Source organism: Eurypyga helias, unplaced genomic scaffold (genome assembly GCF_000690775.1).
Source record: "Eurypyga helias isolate BGI_N326 unplaced genomic scaffold, ASM69077v1 scaffold3792, whole genome shotgun sequence".
Classification (NCBI taxonomy): domain Eukaryota; kingdom Metazoa; phylum Chordata; class Aves; order Eurypygiformes; family Eurypygidae; genus Eurypyga; species Eurypyga helias.
The window spans coordinates 1110-17009 of NW_010236420.1; the positions used below are offsets into that span (position 1 = coordinate 1110).

The window sequence follows — 15900 nt, forward strand, 5'->3', positions numbered from 1 at the left end:
TTGTAGGAGGAATGTCCTAAACTATAACTGAACTGGAATTTTTCTGCGTATGCGTTTGTCTGATGCGTATTTCTGTCACCAGTAGGTGGCTTTCTGTTTATTTGTATGCACTGTTACCATCTCAAACCTGAGCACAGCACTCGGTCGGAAATGCCCTCAAAGTAGAAAGTCTGAGGCATAATTACAGGACTTCAATCTCCCAGACTACCTCAACAAAGAAATGGTCAGTTTACCAAAAGCACAGTAAATACTGAGAAGATACAAATGTTCATATTCCGGATGCATAAATTGTCCTCAACAGCTAAATACTCTCATCTAACAAATGATGATGTCTGTGCACAGGGATATGCTGAACATAGTTAGCTTCCACCGTGTAGCTCTGCTCATGTGCCCCAAAAGCTCCTGGTTTTAAAAAAACACCACCAACAAATAAGAAAAGCCTGTGCCTTTCCAAAAGGCTCGGAACTCATAAGACAACGGGAACCTTGTAGCCAGATGTGATAATAGAAGTCGATACACTTCTGGAGGAAGGCTGGGTCTGAATTAAAGAATCAGGAGGGTGTAGGTCTGTGGTTTTGTTCTCAATCAAAAACTTGCAACGCTCTGAACAGTGCTCTGTCTGCAACTTCCTGGCCTGGGGATTACCAATGTCTTCCAGAGTGTTCCCTCTAGCTGTTTCCATAGCTGTACCACAAACAAGAGACCAAACTTACACGTGGTGTAGGAAATGCTACATCACCTCTGCGTGTCCAGAGTTTCTTGATTCACTGGCATTGGGTTGGATTCATGCAGGAGGTGGTTTGTCGTGGCACATGGGTGTAGAGGTATAGCCTAACCAACCTGAGAACCACACTGAGAATCTCAGTGGGACCTTCCCTGAGCTTTATGTGAAGGGACTTGAGTCTAGGATGGACGGGTTTGCGTGAACATCCAACATTCTACTCGTAGGAGTCCATGTCCTTCTCTGCTTGGGGTTTCGCTGGTCTGTAAGGCTCACCAGCAACTGAAATGCTGTATGCATGGTATTCTGGAGCATTACAGTATTGACAGTTTGATAGGTCTGTGCTGATGAGCACTTTTGGAGTTCAGTCCATGTTGGTTGTGGTAAGCTTGGGCTCCTGACATGTCACAGATAAGGAACTGCTCCTTGCTGACGCCTCCTGGGCTTTTTATCATTCTGAGTTTTTATTCCTGCACCCCCACACCTCATTTTCTATTGGTTTGAGGTTGCTGGAACATTTTTATAGAAAAAACATATTAAAGTGTTTGTGCTTGATGTAGTCCGGTGCACAATGTCTTCTAATTTCCAGAACTTCCGAAACAGTGTGCCATGGCTAATCATTTTCCTGGAAGCTGTTTTCATCGTCCTCTTCCACATTTTCTTCTCATGTTACGATTCACAAGAATCAGAAATCTTCTACCCGGGTAAGATGGGCAGCCTTGCTGGGAAAGGAAGGGTTAATGCCTGGTTTTATTTTGCAGTGCAATGGAGATGGGATGCAGCCGGTTTGCGTATTTGTCAGTGAGAAGTAGAATGTTTTTCCTGCCCTTTTAGTACCCTACCTTGCCGTGCGTGGTGTGTATTTATTTATACCAAAGCAAAGACAGTGAACTGAGACATAAGTGACAGTAAATTGCGTTGCTGGTTTGTCTTCTGCTGACTGTGTGTGGTAATCTTGACTCCTGCGAACCCAACAAACTTCTAAGGGCCGGCAGCGCTCCGTGCTAAGTGAGGTCTTGGCATGCAACGGCGTGCTACAAAGTAAAAGTTAAGGATAGCAAGTTTTTTCCATTTGAATGCTTGATGTAAATAAGTGAACACAATGGAATTGAGGGTTTAAATGTATTCTGGAGGTGTATTTTGTGCGTTGATCAAAAATGTATTAGCAGGTTATGCTATGACCATGGTGTGTAATGTATTTACAGTGTTGTGCAAATACGAGCTGAGTAATCGTCATGACCTTCTTGTGCTGCCCTCCCTATAGCTGGAAAAATGAGACTAGACATTTAGAATTTTGCTGTCCGTAGAGGCCAGCACAACCTTATGAGAGTACAACTGTCAACATATCCCAGGGAATGCTTCCAAGCCTACAGATCCAAGAGCTTATACCTTGGATAGCCTCTTTCTTTTATGCAATGGTGCTGGTTTCTGTTTTAAACTCCTTCCACTGCTATTTCAGCTCCTGTTCCTTCTACCCAGGTGAGAGGACATCATACAGGTTTCTCTTTGTAACTTGTTCCTTCCCTAGTGCCCTTAAGGAATTAATCAGTACTAATTCACAGCAACTCTTCCTGAAAAGGTTAAGCTTTTCAAATTCACTTCAGGAAAAATGTATGTCCAGATTTTATTGCTATATGTACTTCATTTTGACCACCATCCATGGCATCCATTCTGATCACTTTGTAAAATTAAATTTAGGGTCAAGGGTATTGTTTTTCTGATTACTTATGGATTAGAAAGCAAGCTCTGGAATTCTTTACAGGTACTAAACAATAATGGCACCTGAATTTTTATCGGAAGGTGTCTTAGTTAATTGTAATTATTTTAATTAATTTTTTAAACCAGAAATCCAGTCTGCACTAGGAAATTCACTGCTGTCTTGGTCTTTTCTGTCATGCAGCTTTTCAAGATGTCAACCACATGGTGATTTTTGGATTTGGTTTTTTCCTGATGTTTCTGAAAAGATACGGGTTTAGCAGTGCTGGATTCAACCTCCTGATCCTTGTAATTGGTGTCCAATGCTCCGTGCTGCTAGAATATTTCTTATTTTACATCCTTGAAATGAGAAGCCGAGGATGTCTGAAAAGGTAATTAGTTTGTGATAGAACTGGAATCATCTAGAACTGCTGATTGCTCTTTGTGAAGGATAATGCCTTGTTATATGGACCTGTTTACAAAGGAGCACAGTCCTATTTGCAGACATTTTAGAAGGTTTTTAAGTACATCTGACTCTCTGTCAGTCTTTCTTTCTTGGCCCTGGTGAGGCCCCAGTACAGCGTTATGTTTTTTCTTTCCTTTATTGCAGAATAACAGAGGCTACTGTGAGCATGATTGCTGTAGTCATCTCCACTGGAGCTGTTCTTGGAAAAACGAATCCTGTGCAATTAATTCTGATGACAGTTGTGGAGATAATAGTTTTCTGTATAAGCAGATTGATCAACAAGATAATCCTGAAGGTACAGTAGTATGCTTTCCAGGTACATAGGGGGAAGTTTCACTGGGACTTTGGAATGTTGCCTTTTTGTGGTTTATTAGTGCTCTGCTGACAGAACATCAGTGGGGTTTGTCTCATCTCGGTGAGGTTGTCTGACTTTGGGGACTATATTTAAACACACTGAGTTCCAAACCCTGCATACTCTCTACAGTTGGCTGTCTCTTGGCCTTAAGGGGTGAGCTCATCTGATGGGTTGGGATGTGATGCGTTTGACCTTGCCCGTGCCCTGGCCGTCCCCAACACACGAATGAAAGCCTTGACCTATGTTAGGGCACTGATTGCCTTTAAAATCTACCCCCTCCCTGTGTCAGTTCAGTCTGGAAGATTTCCAGTGAGTGACATACCAGCCCAGGCTGGACAGCAGAATCAAACCTGCATTTACAAGGTAAACATACCCCAAACTCTCTGCGTTTGAATTACACAGAATCACAGAATTGTCTGTTTATGAGCTGTATTGAGTTCAGATAAGTTATTCTCGCATAACTCACTCATGCATAAACGGAGGGACTATGAAAATAAATTGCTTATGGAGAAGTTACATGAGCATCTGTATCAGGAACTGTGCCAAAGGCTTTCTGTGGGATGAAATAAACCACGGATTTGATTATTCTGTTGATACAGGTTACAGACAGTATCGGCATGATGCATGTTCACCTGTTTGGAGCCTACTTTGGTCTGGCAGCCTCCTTAGGCTTCTCTGAGCCGTCACCAAGGTGTGAGAAGAATGCGAGTACCACAAAATCGGATTTATTCTCCATGTTGGGTAAGGCATTTGCTTTAATGTCTCAGCTGGAAGAAGAGATTGCAGTGAGAACATAAGGAATGTTCCTGGGGGCTGGCCATAGCACACTGAAGCTTTTGCATCCAAAGTGCAGGTCTGAATGCAGCCAAGCATAGAAAACTGCTGCTGCTGCTGTGGTTGGTGGGTTTTGACAATGAGTTGGTGAGTCTCAGCGTATTTCCTACAAGGCATATAAGCCACTCCTGCAGCGGCTGTGGCTTCGTTTGCTTTTGTCAGTCTTAGCATAAAGGTTATGCCAGGTTAACCATTCCCTCTCCCAGCTAAGGTGTCCCCTTTGGGCTTGCATAGGTGTCTTGGTAAGGGACCTGTGCACCAAAGTTGAGGCCATTACTTGTATTTCAGTGTTGCAGCTTACAGTTCCCAGCTGGGGCCAAGGCTCCGTCTTGTTTTGCAAGGTGCTGTACAGAGATATAAAAGGGCGGCCCCTGCCTAGTAATGTAAATGGAAAGATAAAAGCCTGATGAACGGTGGGGAATGTGATAGACAGGCACATGAGAAAGGATCTGAGTGTTGATAGGCTGAATGTATAGGAGTGCCGTTCTTTTTCTTAAAGAAGCATTTTGGGTTTTTATGATCATACTTCTGTTATGGAACTGCCACCAGCTGAACCAAGATCTTTCTGCGAAGGCTCACACAGTCTAATGCTCAGCAACTCTTTGCCCAGTTTACGGAAAGAGAAATTTAAATGCTGCTCTTTTGAGTCCTGGGAGTTCTTGCTTTGCCAGAGAATTTGAGGAGACCAGTATTTTAATCTAACTCATTAAGACACTGTCAAGCCTTTATTATAATTTTAGTGCAGCTTGCTACAACCGCTTGCTATTTGGTATCGTTACATTGCCACATCTTCAAAAAAACTGCTTGCTATTTGGCATCGTTACATTGCCACATCTTCAAAAATTCCTGAGGTAACCTAGCTAGAAAGGGTCAACTGAGCAGGCAAATGGCTCATAGTTCCTTTTTGCATCCTGCTTCCGAGGACTGTGTGAAGGGTGCTGAGGTCTTCACCTGTATTTGAACTCATACTGTGACTTTTGTTTCCATAGCTGAGCAGAGATTCAAAAGAATGCTTCCCCAGCATTGGTAGATTTTTTAATTTAGTTTTATATTTTTCTTTATGACTGACTACCTACCTAATCAATGGGAATAGGATTGCCATAGTACAGATCATTCCACCAGTCCTCAATGCTGCCGTAGGTTTTGAATTGCCAAAATGGCCTTGTCTGCCCGAGAGGGATTGTTACCATTGCCTTGGTGCACTGAGGGGGTGAAAATTAGTCACGGAAATTGGATTTCAAGGAGCCAAGATAAGCTTGTACAAAAGCAGTAGCTACCAGGGTTGCTAGAACCTGGATTTAACCATTGTGCTTTATAGTGACAACGCCTGCGTCACTTCTTAATGGACTTGAACACTTCAAATTTTACTGTCAGGTGAGTTGCACAAGGATCTGATACACCTGTGGCATGGAAAACAGAACATTAGCTATGGAAGTGGACTGGAGAGTATAAAGTAATGACTGGTGGAGGTGAAATAAACTGTGGCTTCTGTGCTGTCATCTGTGCGCTTCCAGCTCTGCGACTCCAGGGGCAGAGCCGATTGCCATGTGTGGCCCGACTGGACTTGGTGTGAGGCCGCCTACTTCCCTCTGCTGGTTGGAGTTTGGGCTGTGCGTGTGTATCCATCTGCACACAGGAAAAGACGTGTCCTGCCACATAGAGAACGTGTTTCATAGAGCCGAGAGATTCCTAAACGCTGACAGTTAGGGCCCAGGCCACAGAAGCAGGAGAACCTGTTTTCATTCCGTGTGTTAGCAAAGCCTGTGTGGTCATGAAAGTGTGACACTACAGTGATCTTACAGGAGGGAAGGGAATTGTTCTTTTGGACCCGTGTAGTAGGGAGTAGCTGTTCAGTAGCGAACTCACAAACAAGAAGAAATGAAACTGTGCATAGCGGAGCTGGTGGAGCATGATCACCTCAGCTCAAGCCGTTGGTCTTTAGCCCTCTTCCGGAGTAATCCTAGTAGAAGTAGAGAGGTTTCTGTTCTTATGATCCAGTTCATCCTCTTTTTCTCTTCAAACTCTGTCAGGAGACAAGACAACCAGTACCAGTTGTACTGGCAGCCAAGGTAAAAAACATTCCAAAGTCCACTTCGAGTTTCTTTATAGACTTGCACCCTGTGAGCTGTTTTCTCTTCCTCCCTGGCTTGCTTTCATTCTCTTTCACAGCTGGTTTTTAACAGTTATTCCATGGTTCCATGAAAAGGGGCAGAAATTTTGGCTGAGGAGCAAGGCCCTGCTGCCTGTGCAGAACAGGCAGGATGCTGATTCCTTGGCAGTCAGCAGTGGAATTGTTCCCACTTGTGTCTGCACCTGCGTTCAAGGGGATGATAGGTAGGAAAAAGCTGTCGTTAAAGGTGTTCTTGAGAAGAGCATCTTACCTTCAGCTCTGTGCAGGACCAGCCAGGTGCAGTGTGACACGGCAGCAGTACATTTTTGGAAGGTGTTGGTGTAGCAGGTCCCTGTCAGGGCTGTCTGCATTGTGTTGGCCTCTGTTTACAATGTGGGAATTATAGTGAATGCAAAATGTGGGATGTGGCGACTCCGGAGACGGAGGTGATGTGTTTTAGAGCCGGTAATGACAGTCGCTTGTCTTTCTCTCCAAGGCACTCTCTTTCTCTGGGTGTTCTGGCCCAGCTTCAATTCTGAACTAGCTCAGAACAAGAAAAACAGAGCGTTCTGCAACACCTACTTTGCCCTTGCTGTGAGTGCTGTAACTGCCTTCCTGTTGTCTGCTCTGACCACAAAGGATGGAAAATTCAGAATGGTAAGACATGAGAGAAAAATCGCTGTGGGGAGAACATATTTTTCTGTTACTCTCAGTAATACACTGAAAGTATAATAGTTATTAGGTGAAAATAAGTCCAGGTTTTCAGCCTGACAGTCATTATTAGCCTCCCAAGCAGAACACTGAAGCTGTAACTTAGAAATTATCTTTTCAATTTGTAATTCACAGTGTACAAAGGCTCAAATGCGCTCTACAGAGATTGCACTTGGATGAGAATGGCAATCTATGGTATTGGGCTGCTGTAAGGGATGACTGAATTCTCACTCCATGTTTTTCTTGTTTTACAGTCTCATATCCACAGTGCAGCACTAGCTGGTGGGATTGCTGTTGGTTATACAGCAGACAGTATCGAGTATCCTTGGATTGCAATGATTTTGGGTCTGCTTGCCAGTGTCATAAGCATATTAGGATCTTGCTGTTTACAGGTAGTACTCAAAACCTAAAATCGTTTTTGTATAAGCTGTTTAAACTTCTTTTCCAGTGTAGGATACCTCAAGGCAAACCTTTCTTTCAAAGAGATTAAAGGGAGGAAACCTGAAGCCATTTGAGCAAAGTGCAGGCTTGCAACTTGCAAGACCAAAGTTCATTTTCTAGGTCTGCGACAGACAATATGCTATTATCAACTTGTGCTTCTGTGTATCAATTAAACCTTTTCATCTTCCCAGAGATGCTTGAATCCTGCTCTCAAGCTTCATGATACCTCTGGAGTTCATTTCACTTTTGGTTTGCCTGCTGTGCTTGGAGCTCTTGCCCACGTTGTTCTCTTTGTAATAAAGAACACGACCGTTTTTCCAAGGTACATCCATTCTCGCTATTAAGTAATAAGCTTAGCTGATCGTTAATGTAGTATGCCTTGAAGAGGGTTCTCATACATACAGGAAGCCTGAAGGTCAGCCCAGATAAATTGTTTTATAGCAGATAATCTGAAGTAATCTCTGAAGTTCAAATAGTCAGTAAGAAAAAGACTTCCAGAGTTGAACAGACTGTAGATCAAAACTGAATGTTAGCTTGTGGCCCTGTTTTCTGTCTCCCCTTTTTATTTGATGTTAAAATACTGCAGACACAAGAGAGGAAGGCTGGGCACGTGCATCCTTCCAAGACTGATTTTGGCATTTGTGGTGTGTTTTGAGGAAGCTTTGTATGCTAATACAGTTGGGGGGTGGAAATCAGCATTTCTTTTCAAAGGAAGCTTTAAACCTAAGTCAGGGGCAAGAATGCCAGCTTGGCCTAAAGCCAGTCTGGACACCAAACTAGAAAATATACTCGGGGAGATACCCTGCAAAAGCTGAAGGGCTCAGTTAGGAATATTCTCCATAGATTGTTTTTGATCTGGCACTGGCATTTCATTTTTGCAGCTCAAGCTCATGTTATGTCACACAGAAGTTCTCTGACCTTCTCAGCTTACACAGGAATGAATCCCAGTGCAGCATTACGGCCTTACACTTCCTGTCATGGTCTTACCGGAAAAACACATTTAATGAAGTTTTAGTGCCACAATGATGGTTTCTAAGGGCAAAATATATCCTTTGATACCTCTATTAGGGTTCTGATAGGATCCCTTAAACCACCCAACTGCAGCTGCAGAGAGGTTCAAGAATAACAGAATATTATGAGAGGTTTTGGTCTAAAATGCTGGGTAGATGCAGATTCATTCACAATCTTAATGCTCAAATCAGCTGTAAAAGGTGAAACGCTTGTTTTGTTTTTCAGTTATGATTTGCTTTATTTGGTCATGACTCAAATTGGTGCCTTCTGCGTGACCATCAGCATTGCCGTGGTAACAGGTTTTATCACAGGTCAGTATTGAAAAACATGTTTCAGGAACATCTTCCTCATTTCCTCGGGCGAGGGGTGTGCCAGCCTATCGCACCTGCTATCGTGGCAGTGCAGCCCTGTGCACGGGGGCCAGTTTAACTGGGGCTCTGATGCGTGATTCTGTGGGTAAGTTATTTGTAGAAGGAGCCATGAATGCCCAGAACTCCTCAAAGCCAGTCTTTGAGACTGTGGGGATGTATTCAAAACGACCTGGTAGCACCGTTCTTTCACTGCTGCAGAGGTGCTTAGCAGCTGCCTTCAAATTTCAGGCAGGAGAGACGTGAGGATGAAAATATTTTTACATTTGGGTGTTGTCTTACTGACAGAAAATTGCTGTCTAGAGCTTGTCGCTTTTTTAGGCCAGTTGGTATAAACCTCCAAAGATTCTCTGACGTCGGTAGCTTGCTTGCATCGGCCGAGCGCTCGGCCTTTGATCGCTAGGGGTTTGGGATCGTGAGGGCTCATGTGTTTCCCGTGTGACATTCTGTCTGGTTTATGGCAGCTGCTGGTTTTCTATAGCTCTTATTTCCGGCTTGAATAAGAGAGAAACAGCACATGAAAGTTGCTGTGAAATGTACTCTAAAATGATTTTTTTTGTGCTTTGATTGAATGGAAACCTTTGCATTACCTTAATTGTAGTGAAGAAGTTGAGCTAATCAGATTTTTAAAAACCATTCAGCTAAAATAATCATTGTGTTTAACTACTTGTTTCAAAATCAAGATGTTTCCAGCTGAAATCCCAAGCTAAGAGCGCTGATAAACCCGATTGCATTAAATACACAGGCATGTTTTAATCCAGAAGTTAATGATTTTTGGTGTATTTTTAGAATCTTGCAGGCTGTTTAATGGGGTTTTACCTAGAGTAATTAATTTTTAATAACACGAGCCTTGGTCCTGGCAAGCTTCTCTCTTTGTACTTAAGGTCAGTTTGAGACAAGGGGCTCTGCTGAAGCATTTAGTCCTGAATCTGTGTTTTGATACATCACATTTGGATGCGTGTTAATAAGAAACCTCCAGTTACCCACAGTCTTCCCCGTTCCCTGCTGTATATATTTATATTGGCTATATCTGTTTTCACAAATAGGTTTAATCTTAAACTTGAAACTGTTTAAGAACACCCCTGTAGCCAAGTACTTTGAAGACCAGTTTTTTTGGGAGGTAAGTTGCAATGTAAAATTGAGCGTGGGAGTACGTATAGCACCTTGATGAAGAACGCCAGGTATTTGAACCTAAAAAAAACCCCACCAGAATTCCATTTCACAGTACATTTGGGATGCCCTGCGTGAAATTTCAGAGCCTAGGCGTTGTAGAGGCACGCAGTCTTCAGCGAGGATTGTCGGAGGTGCTGGTGGGCACGGGGCGAAATCTGAAATAGTTGTCTTTGATGTAACCTCGGGTGCTCTGTCCCCCTCTGGGACTGACAGCCCCGGCCTCCGGCTTCGTACAGTTCCGCGGAGACTTGAGCAGTGTCTAAGAGAGGGGTTTTACAAGGCAGTGAGTGGAATGAAAGGTGCTTTCTATGGAAACAGACCAAACCTGGCCACGGGTGGAGTGGCTATGCAGTCTGATGCGCAAACACAGGCCGTGGGCACCTTTAAGTGCTGAATGTGATGCTGTATCTGAATTATCCTGAATTAATCTGAATTAGAAATGGATGAAGATAAGCTTCTAATAAGGTTTTCCACTGCCCTTTTTTGGACGATGATTTGCGGCACAAAATGTTCTGACGTTCATATTTGTCCTCGCAGTTTCCCCATTTGGCTGTTGGATTTTGAACGGAGGAGCCCGGACGAGAGATTTGACCCAGCTAAGATTTTCCTGTTTGTCACGAGAGGAAATGATTAGCTGTGATGGGTTGGACGCACACTTGTATGAATCCTCAGGCTCAAAAAAGCCAGCCCAATGGACACACAGAAAATTAGTAATTCTAGTTCATCTGGAAAGATAGGGAGGGTGGAGTCACAGACGCAAACTTCCAATGCATTCAGCTGTTCTGCTTTGCTGGTTTTACCTTAAATATTTGTCAGTTTTGTAGAAAAAGAATTGGCTGCGTTCACTGCCGTTATGGCTTATCAATCACAATTCTTGGAAGCTTTAAACTATTTTTAGCTCCCAAGTTTAAAAGCCAAAATGTGTTTTTAAAGTGTAGTTTTCCAACGAGTATATACTCGTCCTTATCTAGCGAAGCATTGAAGTACTTGTTTTTAAGCTAAATTAGTGCTGCTGCAGGCCTTGTTAAGCAGGGATTTGATGAGTGAGCTGGATCAGGGCGAGAACCCAGCGTCTTGCCAGCCTGAAATCTTTATCTGACTGCTTAAAGAACAGTCGATAATCGCTTGGCTCAGGCTGTTTGGAAGCTCAGATGGCAAGAAGTTAAGTAGTTCTGCTCGTGGACGGTGCCCCTGCAGTCACCCGTATCAGCCGTACGTATTTGGCAGCAAACCTCAGCACGGCCCCTGTGCGCAGCAAGCGCCCGTCCCACCGTGGGGTCAGCTGCCCCAGGGGAGGCTGAGGGAGGAGGCCGTGGTGCTCCTTGGCTGAGACCCCCGTTCTGAAGGGTCTTCTGTTGCGGTGGTTTGCCCTGAGAGACGCAGGAGGCTTTGGTGCATGAGCTGGGGCCCCATCGGGCAGAGGATTCAGTGCAAACGAACCCTTGTTTGTAAATGGATTGTGATCCTTGGTGTTTATTCTTTGTTTCAAAACAGCTGTCTTAGAAAAAACCCTTCAAAAATGCTTACCTAATAAAAAGGTCAGAAGTTAATTGGTTTTATTTATTCAGCACACAATCTTAAAAATGAATGAGGAAAAAACACAACATTGAGGAAAAAGGCGTAGTTCTTTGGTGCTCGCTGCGCGCTGGCCTCTGCTCGTTCGTTAGGGAATTAAGCAAAGATCACCGCAGGTAAAAAGCGTGAGAAAGGTTTCAAGTCATGAAGAATTACTTGCAGAGGAAGGGCCAGCTTTTCTTCTTTCCGGGGCACAAAAAAGGTGACCTGGGAGTTTTATCAGCTTCTGCCAGCTGATGGTGACACTGGCCGGGAGCACACTCCCACATTTCCATCATCCCACTGTTAACCATTCCCTGGGGTGTCAAAATGCGCCCTAGTAGGGACAGTCATAGATCACAGAGTGGGTTGGAAGGAACCTTAAAGCCCACCCAGCGCCACCCCCTGCCATGGGCAGGTACACCTTCCACTAGCCCAGGTTGCTCCAAGCCTCATCCAGCCTGGCCTTGGACACTCCCAGGGATGGGGCATCCACAGCTTCTCTGGGCAACCTGTCCCAGTGCCTCTCCACCCTCTGCAGGAAGAATTCCTTCCTGATGTCCAGGAAGAAACATGGTGCCTGGTCTGAGGAGCACTCGGATCTGAAGAGCACCCTTCCTTTGTTTCACAGCAGTTAGAAAACAGGTGACAGTGAGACTGTAGGTGAGCTGCTTCCACCCGGAGCCACATCTGTGCTTGTGCCTCTACAATGGCAGCCACAGCAAGTTGTTACTCATTATCACCATGGGATTACATGGGACCACAAGGAAGCTGCAGGGGGGCCTTTTTACAAGGGCCTGTAGTGACAGGACAAGGGGTAACGGGTTTAAATTGAAAGTGGGGAGGTTTAGATTAGATATCAGGAAGGAATTCTTCCCGCAGAGGGTGGGGAGGCACTGGGACAGGTTGCCCAGAGAAGCTGTGGATGCCCCATCCCTGGAAGTGTCCAAGGCCAGGCTGGATGAGGCTTGGAGCAACCTGGTCTAGTGGAAGGTGTCCCTGCCCATGGCAGGGGTGTTGGAACCAGATGGTCCCTTCCAACCCAAACCATTCCATGATTCTATGATTAATTAAATATTTGGAGAGGGAGAAAAAAGATCCCAGAACAGCATAATTGTATATGGTGCAAGAAAAGCCACACACCAGTAAGTTTTGAAATAGAAGAAATGGTTATATTTTTCGGAGATAGGAAATATTAATAAATACATGTTTAAAAGTTGGTTTAAAGCATTTTTAGTCTTGGATTGTAAATAACATCATAGAAACAGCTGGTTAAATACATCCATTTTCCACTATCCTATTGACTTGTAGGAAACATGGTATCAGAAGAGTGACTTCCATTGTTACTTCTAGCAATTTTACACTTGTCAAAAACATGACAACATTTAAATTGACAAGAAGAGTAAAAAAAAGGAGAATCAGAATTTTTAGTGCCACAACTGACGTTTTCCTCGGTTTGTCTGTAGACACGATTTCACCATGTACAAAACGAGTTTACAAAATTCCGTGAGCGTGCAGTTAAAAACCCAGCATGGCCAGCGCTGCTTCCACCGGCGTCTTCACTGCCACAAATCTTCCGTGCGACCAAATTTGAAGACCAGTCCCCTGCAGTAAACAGAATAAAGGGACATGAGTAGGGAACGGAGCAAATCAAACACCCCATGTTCTAAATGCACCATTTCAGGGAGCAAGTTGTAGTATTTGTACACCCGGTTCCTGGTCCCGCAACAAAAATGATGCAGAGAGCAGCAATGAAGTGCCTGTACCAGCAGTTTATTCAGTGTCTGGTTACCAAACAGGGTGTAAGAAAAGTAAACGGGTTATAGCAAGTTTCAGTTTTTATCATTAATAATAAATCAGATAAATGAACAAAGGAAGATAGTCTTACCCAAAAAAGATGAATGCGTTCTGGAAAAACACAGCTATTCCTGGGTATACTACTGGTTTTTCTAACAAAAGAAGAAAATCTCCATAAATTTTGGGGGAGTGATTTTCAGGAATAGCCCAGCTCTGACATTTCAGAGGCACTAACTGCGCTGTGTTAACAAAGATAACCAGTTTCATCTCAATACAGACATTTGGATCTGCACACGGCAAAGTGGCTCGAAGACAGAGGGCCCACAACTGTATACGGTTCCCGACCAGACACAGGGATGACGTGACAACAAACAAAACTGCTCAAAGGCTATAATTATCCCGCAGGATTGCACATCCCGTTTGGAATGCGTGCTCGGGTAAGGACATGTACATAGCTACTCGCACCCGATGGCAACGTACAGAACGGGAGCGTGCATCAGGAGCAACCAACGCGCCTACGTTCCTCAAAGTCGGCCGTGAACTGAGCAAGGCCAAAGCTGACGAGAGTCTAAATTCAAACCACCAATGTGCCCAGACTAGTCTGAAAGTCACCTCAGCCCCAGGTACAAGTAGTACCTTTACTTCCTTTTGAAAAACAAAGATTAATACGCTGAGGTTTTCCCATCAAGACATGTCTTCCCAAAAAAGTTACCGTGGTACATGTTAAGGTATAACCTTAAAATAAGCAATTTGAATTATTTTTTCCCTTTTGCTAATTTAGCATATTATAGGCTCTGAAAGCAGTTTGCACAAAATTGTTATTTTTTATTCTGGGAATCAGCGTTCACCCAGGGAATTATTCCCATGTAACTGGAGCAGTGTAATTGTATCAGTACAATTCCCAGGTGACCAGGCCCTGTGTTCCTACTGAGGCTAGTTGGGACGCTTCGTGACTTCTGAGTAGATAAAACCCACCCCGATAATAGCAGACAGTATGGAATGCTGCTGCAGAGGTAACCAAAATATTGAAACTGGACCTGCCTCAAAACTATCTAAAATTAAGTTCTATAGTTCAACAATAATCTAAAATACTTTAAAATTTCAAAACTGGGCCAGGTCACATTCCATGCTGTATCTTACCTTTAACAACGTAGCCTCCAAAAAGGATCCACATGGAAGCGATCAGAGATCCAAAAGCCATCATAAACCCAATGAACAGCCAAATCCGAGCACCTTGGAAAAGACGTAGGGATGTTTTGTGTCCGAGTAACAGACACTCGGCGACCTTCCACGTGCTCCTTTCAGAGCACCTTCTGCGACACGCCCGAGCTATGCACAGATCACAACCCGCGCACTCGGACAGGTCTTACAACTCTTCCAAGACTTTATGGCTTCAGAGATCTCTCGCTGTACCACAGCCTACGCCACCGTACCTGTTTGTCCCAGACAGCCCTCACTGTAACTGTCGCCCCGCACTTGTCCGTTGGACACCGCGTTGATCCTGTGCCAGCAAAACAGGACAAAACTGGGTAAATGTAGGTAAAGCAAGAAGTGTTTACAAAACAACAGGAGAAGCTAACGTAAAAGACATTAAGACTTATGCAGATAGCGACTTGATTTGTTATTCTTAGCTACCTCTCCATTTATAGACTACATGTTCTCTTATTAATTGCACAAAGTAAGCTCTAGGAGCGCCGACCGAGAGATTACACTCACATTAGGAATGCGATCGTGGCTATAACCCCACAAGCATGGTATGAATGGTTGAAATCCTCCACTTTGGGGTATTTTACAGCTGCATCTATGATTATCCACCAACCTGTAAAAAACTAATAAAGAAGAAAGGGCACAACAACTTAAAATACAGACACAAACCTTTTCACAATGCATGAGACGGCGCTAGAAGAAGTAACATCGATTTACAAAATCATTCTTAGTCTTCAGCCCAGAGCCAGCGGACAGTTTTGCTCTCAATTTAGGAACAAGGTTAAAGGCAAGGCCAGAGGTTTACCTACCCCGACAGCTGTTACATGGGTAGAAGCTGCGAAACGTAAGCAACACGTGGATGCAGATGTGTGCATCCAGGACAGACTTTGTCACCGACTGCAGCTACGTACAAAGACAACGTATCCCCACTCTTACTTTCAAACGACTAGTAATTTTTAGCTCAGATGGTTGACTACATCTAAAAAGCCCCAAAGCAGCGCAAGAGAAGGCGTACGTACCAGCACGGTTGACTACACCTAAAAAGCCCCAAAGCAGCGCATGAAGAAGAGAAGAACGCAAGAGAAGGCGTACGTACCAGCACTCCCGCAGCAACGGAAGCGATGGTGTTTCGTTTCTCTCCCCAGTCAACACACTCCGAGCACCTCAAGCTCTCAAGAAAACCGGACATTTTTCAGCGCTCTGCAGAACTAGCGAAGAAAAAGGGACGTTTCTTTCCAAGAGAACCCCCATCGCACCTCAAGGGCTGGCTTGCAGCGCTGCACATCGCGTACGGCAAGTGAAAACTGCTACACGCGACGTGGAAATCCCGCAGTTCGGGCCACATCCCGAGGGACGGCAGAGCCGAGGACAGAGCCCGGCCACCAACACCCGCCCGGGAAACCGCTGGAGCGGCGACGGCCGCAGCGCTGAGGCGAAGACGCCGCCGGTCAGCGCACC

At 44.4% G+C, this 15900-nt stretch overlaps 2 protein-coding genes across 2 annotated transcripts; one reads left to right on the forward strand and one right to left on the reverse strand.

The window, feature by feature from the left end:
• The first annotated feature begins 1292 nt into the window (after nt 1–1292).
• On the forward strand, nt 1293–10449 carry LOC104502495 (RH-like protein). Its single transcript, XM_010147056.1, has 10 exons — nt 1293–1425; nt 2622–2808; nt 3027–3177; nt 3837–3978; nt 6678–6838; nt 7147–7284; nt 7525–7655; nt 8570–8655; nt 9759–9832; nt 10423–10449. Exons 1-10 carry the CDS (start codon nt 1293–1295, stop codon nt 10447–10449), a joined length of 1230 nt encoding a protein of 409 aa, XP_010145358.1.
• A 2549-nt stretch (nt 10450–12998) lies between these two features.
• TMEM50A (transmembrane protein 50A) lies at nt 12999–15651 on the reverse strand. The gene is made up of 6 exons (XM_010147057.1): nt 15539–15651; nt 14953–15065; nt 14670–14737; nt 14377–14469; nt 13328–13388; nt 12999–13044 (listed from the first exon to the last, which is right to left on the reverse strand). Exons 1-6 carry the CDS (start codon nt 15629–15631, stop codon nt 12999–13001), a joined length of 474 nt encoding a protein of 157 aa, XP_010145359.1. The 5' UTR covers nt 15632–15651.
• Nucleotides 15652–15900: the final 249 nt, after the last annotated feature.

Bases quoted from the DNA above. Each gene is read 5' to 3' on its own strand.
- LOC104502495 (XM_010147056.1), top strand. From the start codon at position 1,293: ATGTCTTCTAATTTCCAGAACTTCCGAAACAGTGTGCCATGGCTAATC. The intron at 7,285-7,524 runs GTAGTACTCAAA...TCATCTTCCCAG, and splicing joins TAGGATCTTGCTGTTTACAG to AGATGCTTGAATCCTGCTCT. The intron at 9,833-10,422 runs GTAAGTTGCAAT...TTGTCCTCGCAG, and splicing joins AAGACCAGTTTTTTTGGGAG to TTTCCCCATTTGGCTGTTGG.
- TMEM50A (XM_010147057.1), bottom strand. From the start codon at position 15,631: ATGTCCGGTTTTCTTGAGAGCTTGAGGTGCTCGGAGTGTGTTGACTGG. The intron at 15,066-15,538 runs GTACGTACGCCT...CTTCTTTATTAG, and splicing joins CCGTTGCTGCGGGAGTGCTG to TTTTTTACAGGTTGGTGGAT. The intron at 14,738-14,952 runs GTGAGTGTAATC...TTGCTGGCACAG, and splicing joins GCCACGATCGCATTCCTAAT to GATCAACGCGGTGTCCAACG.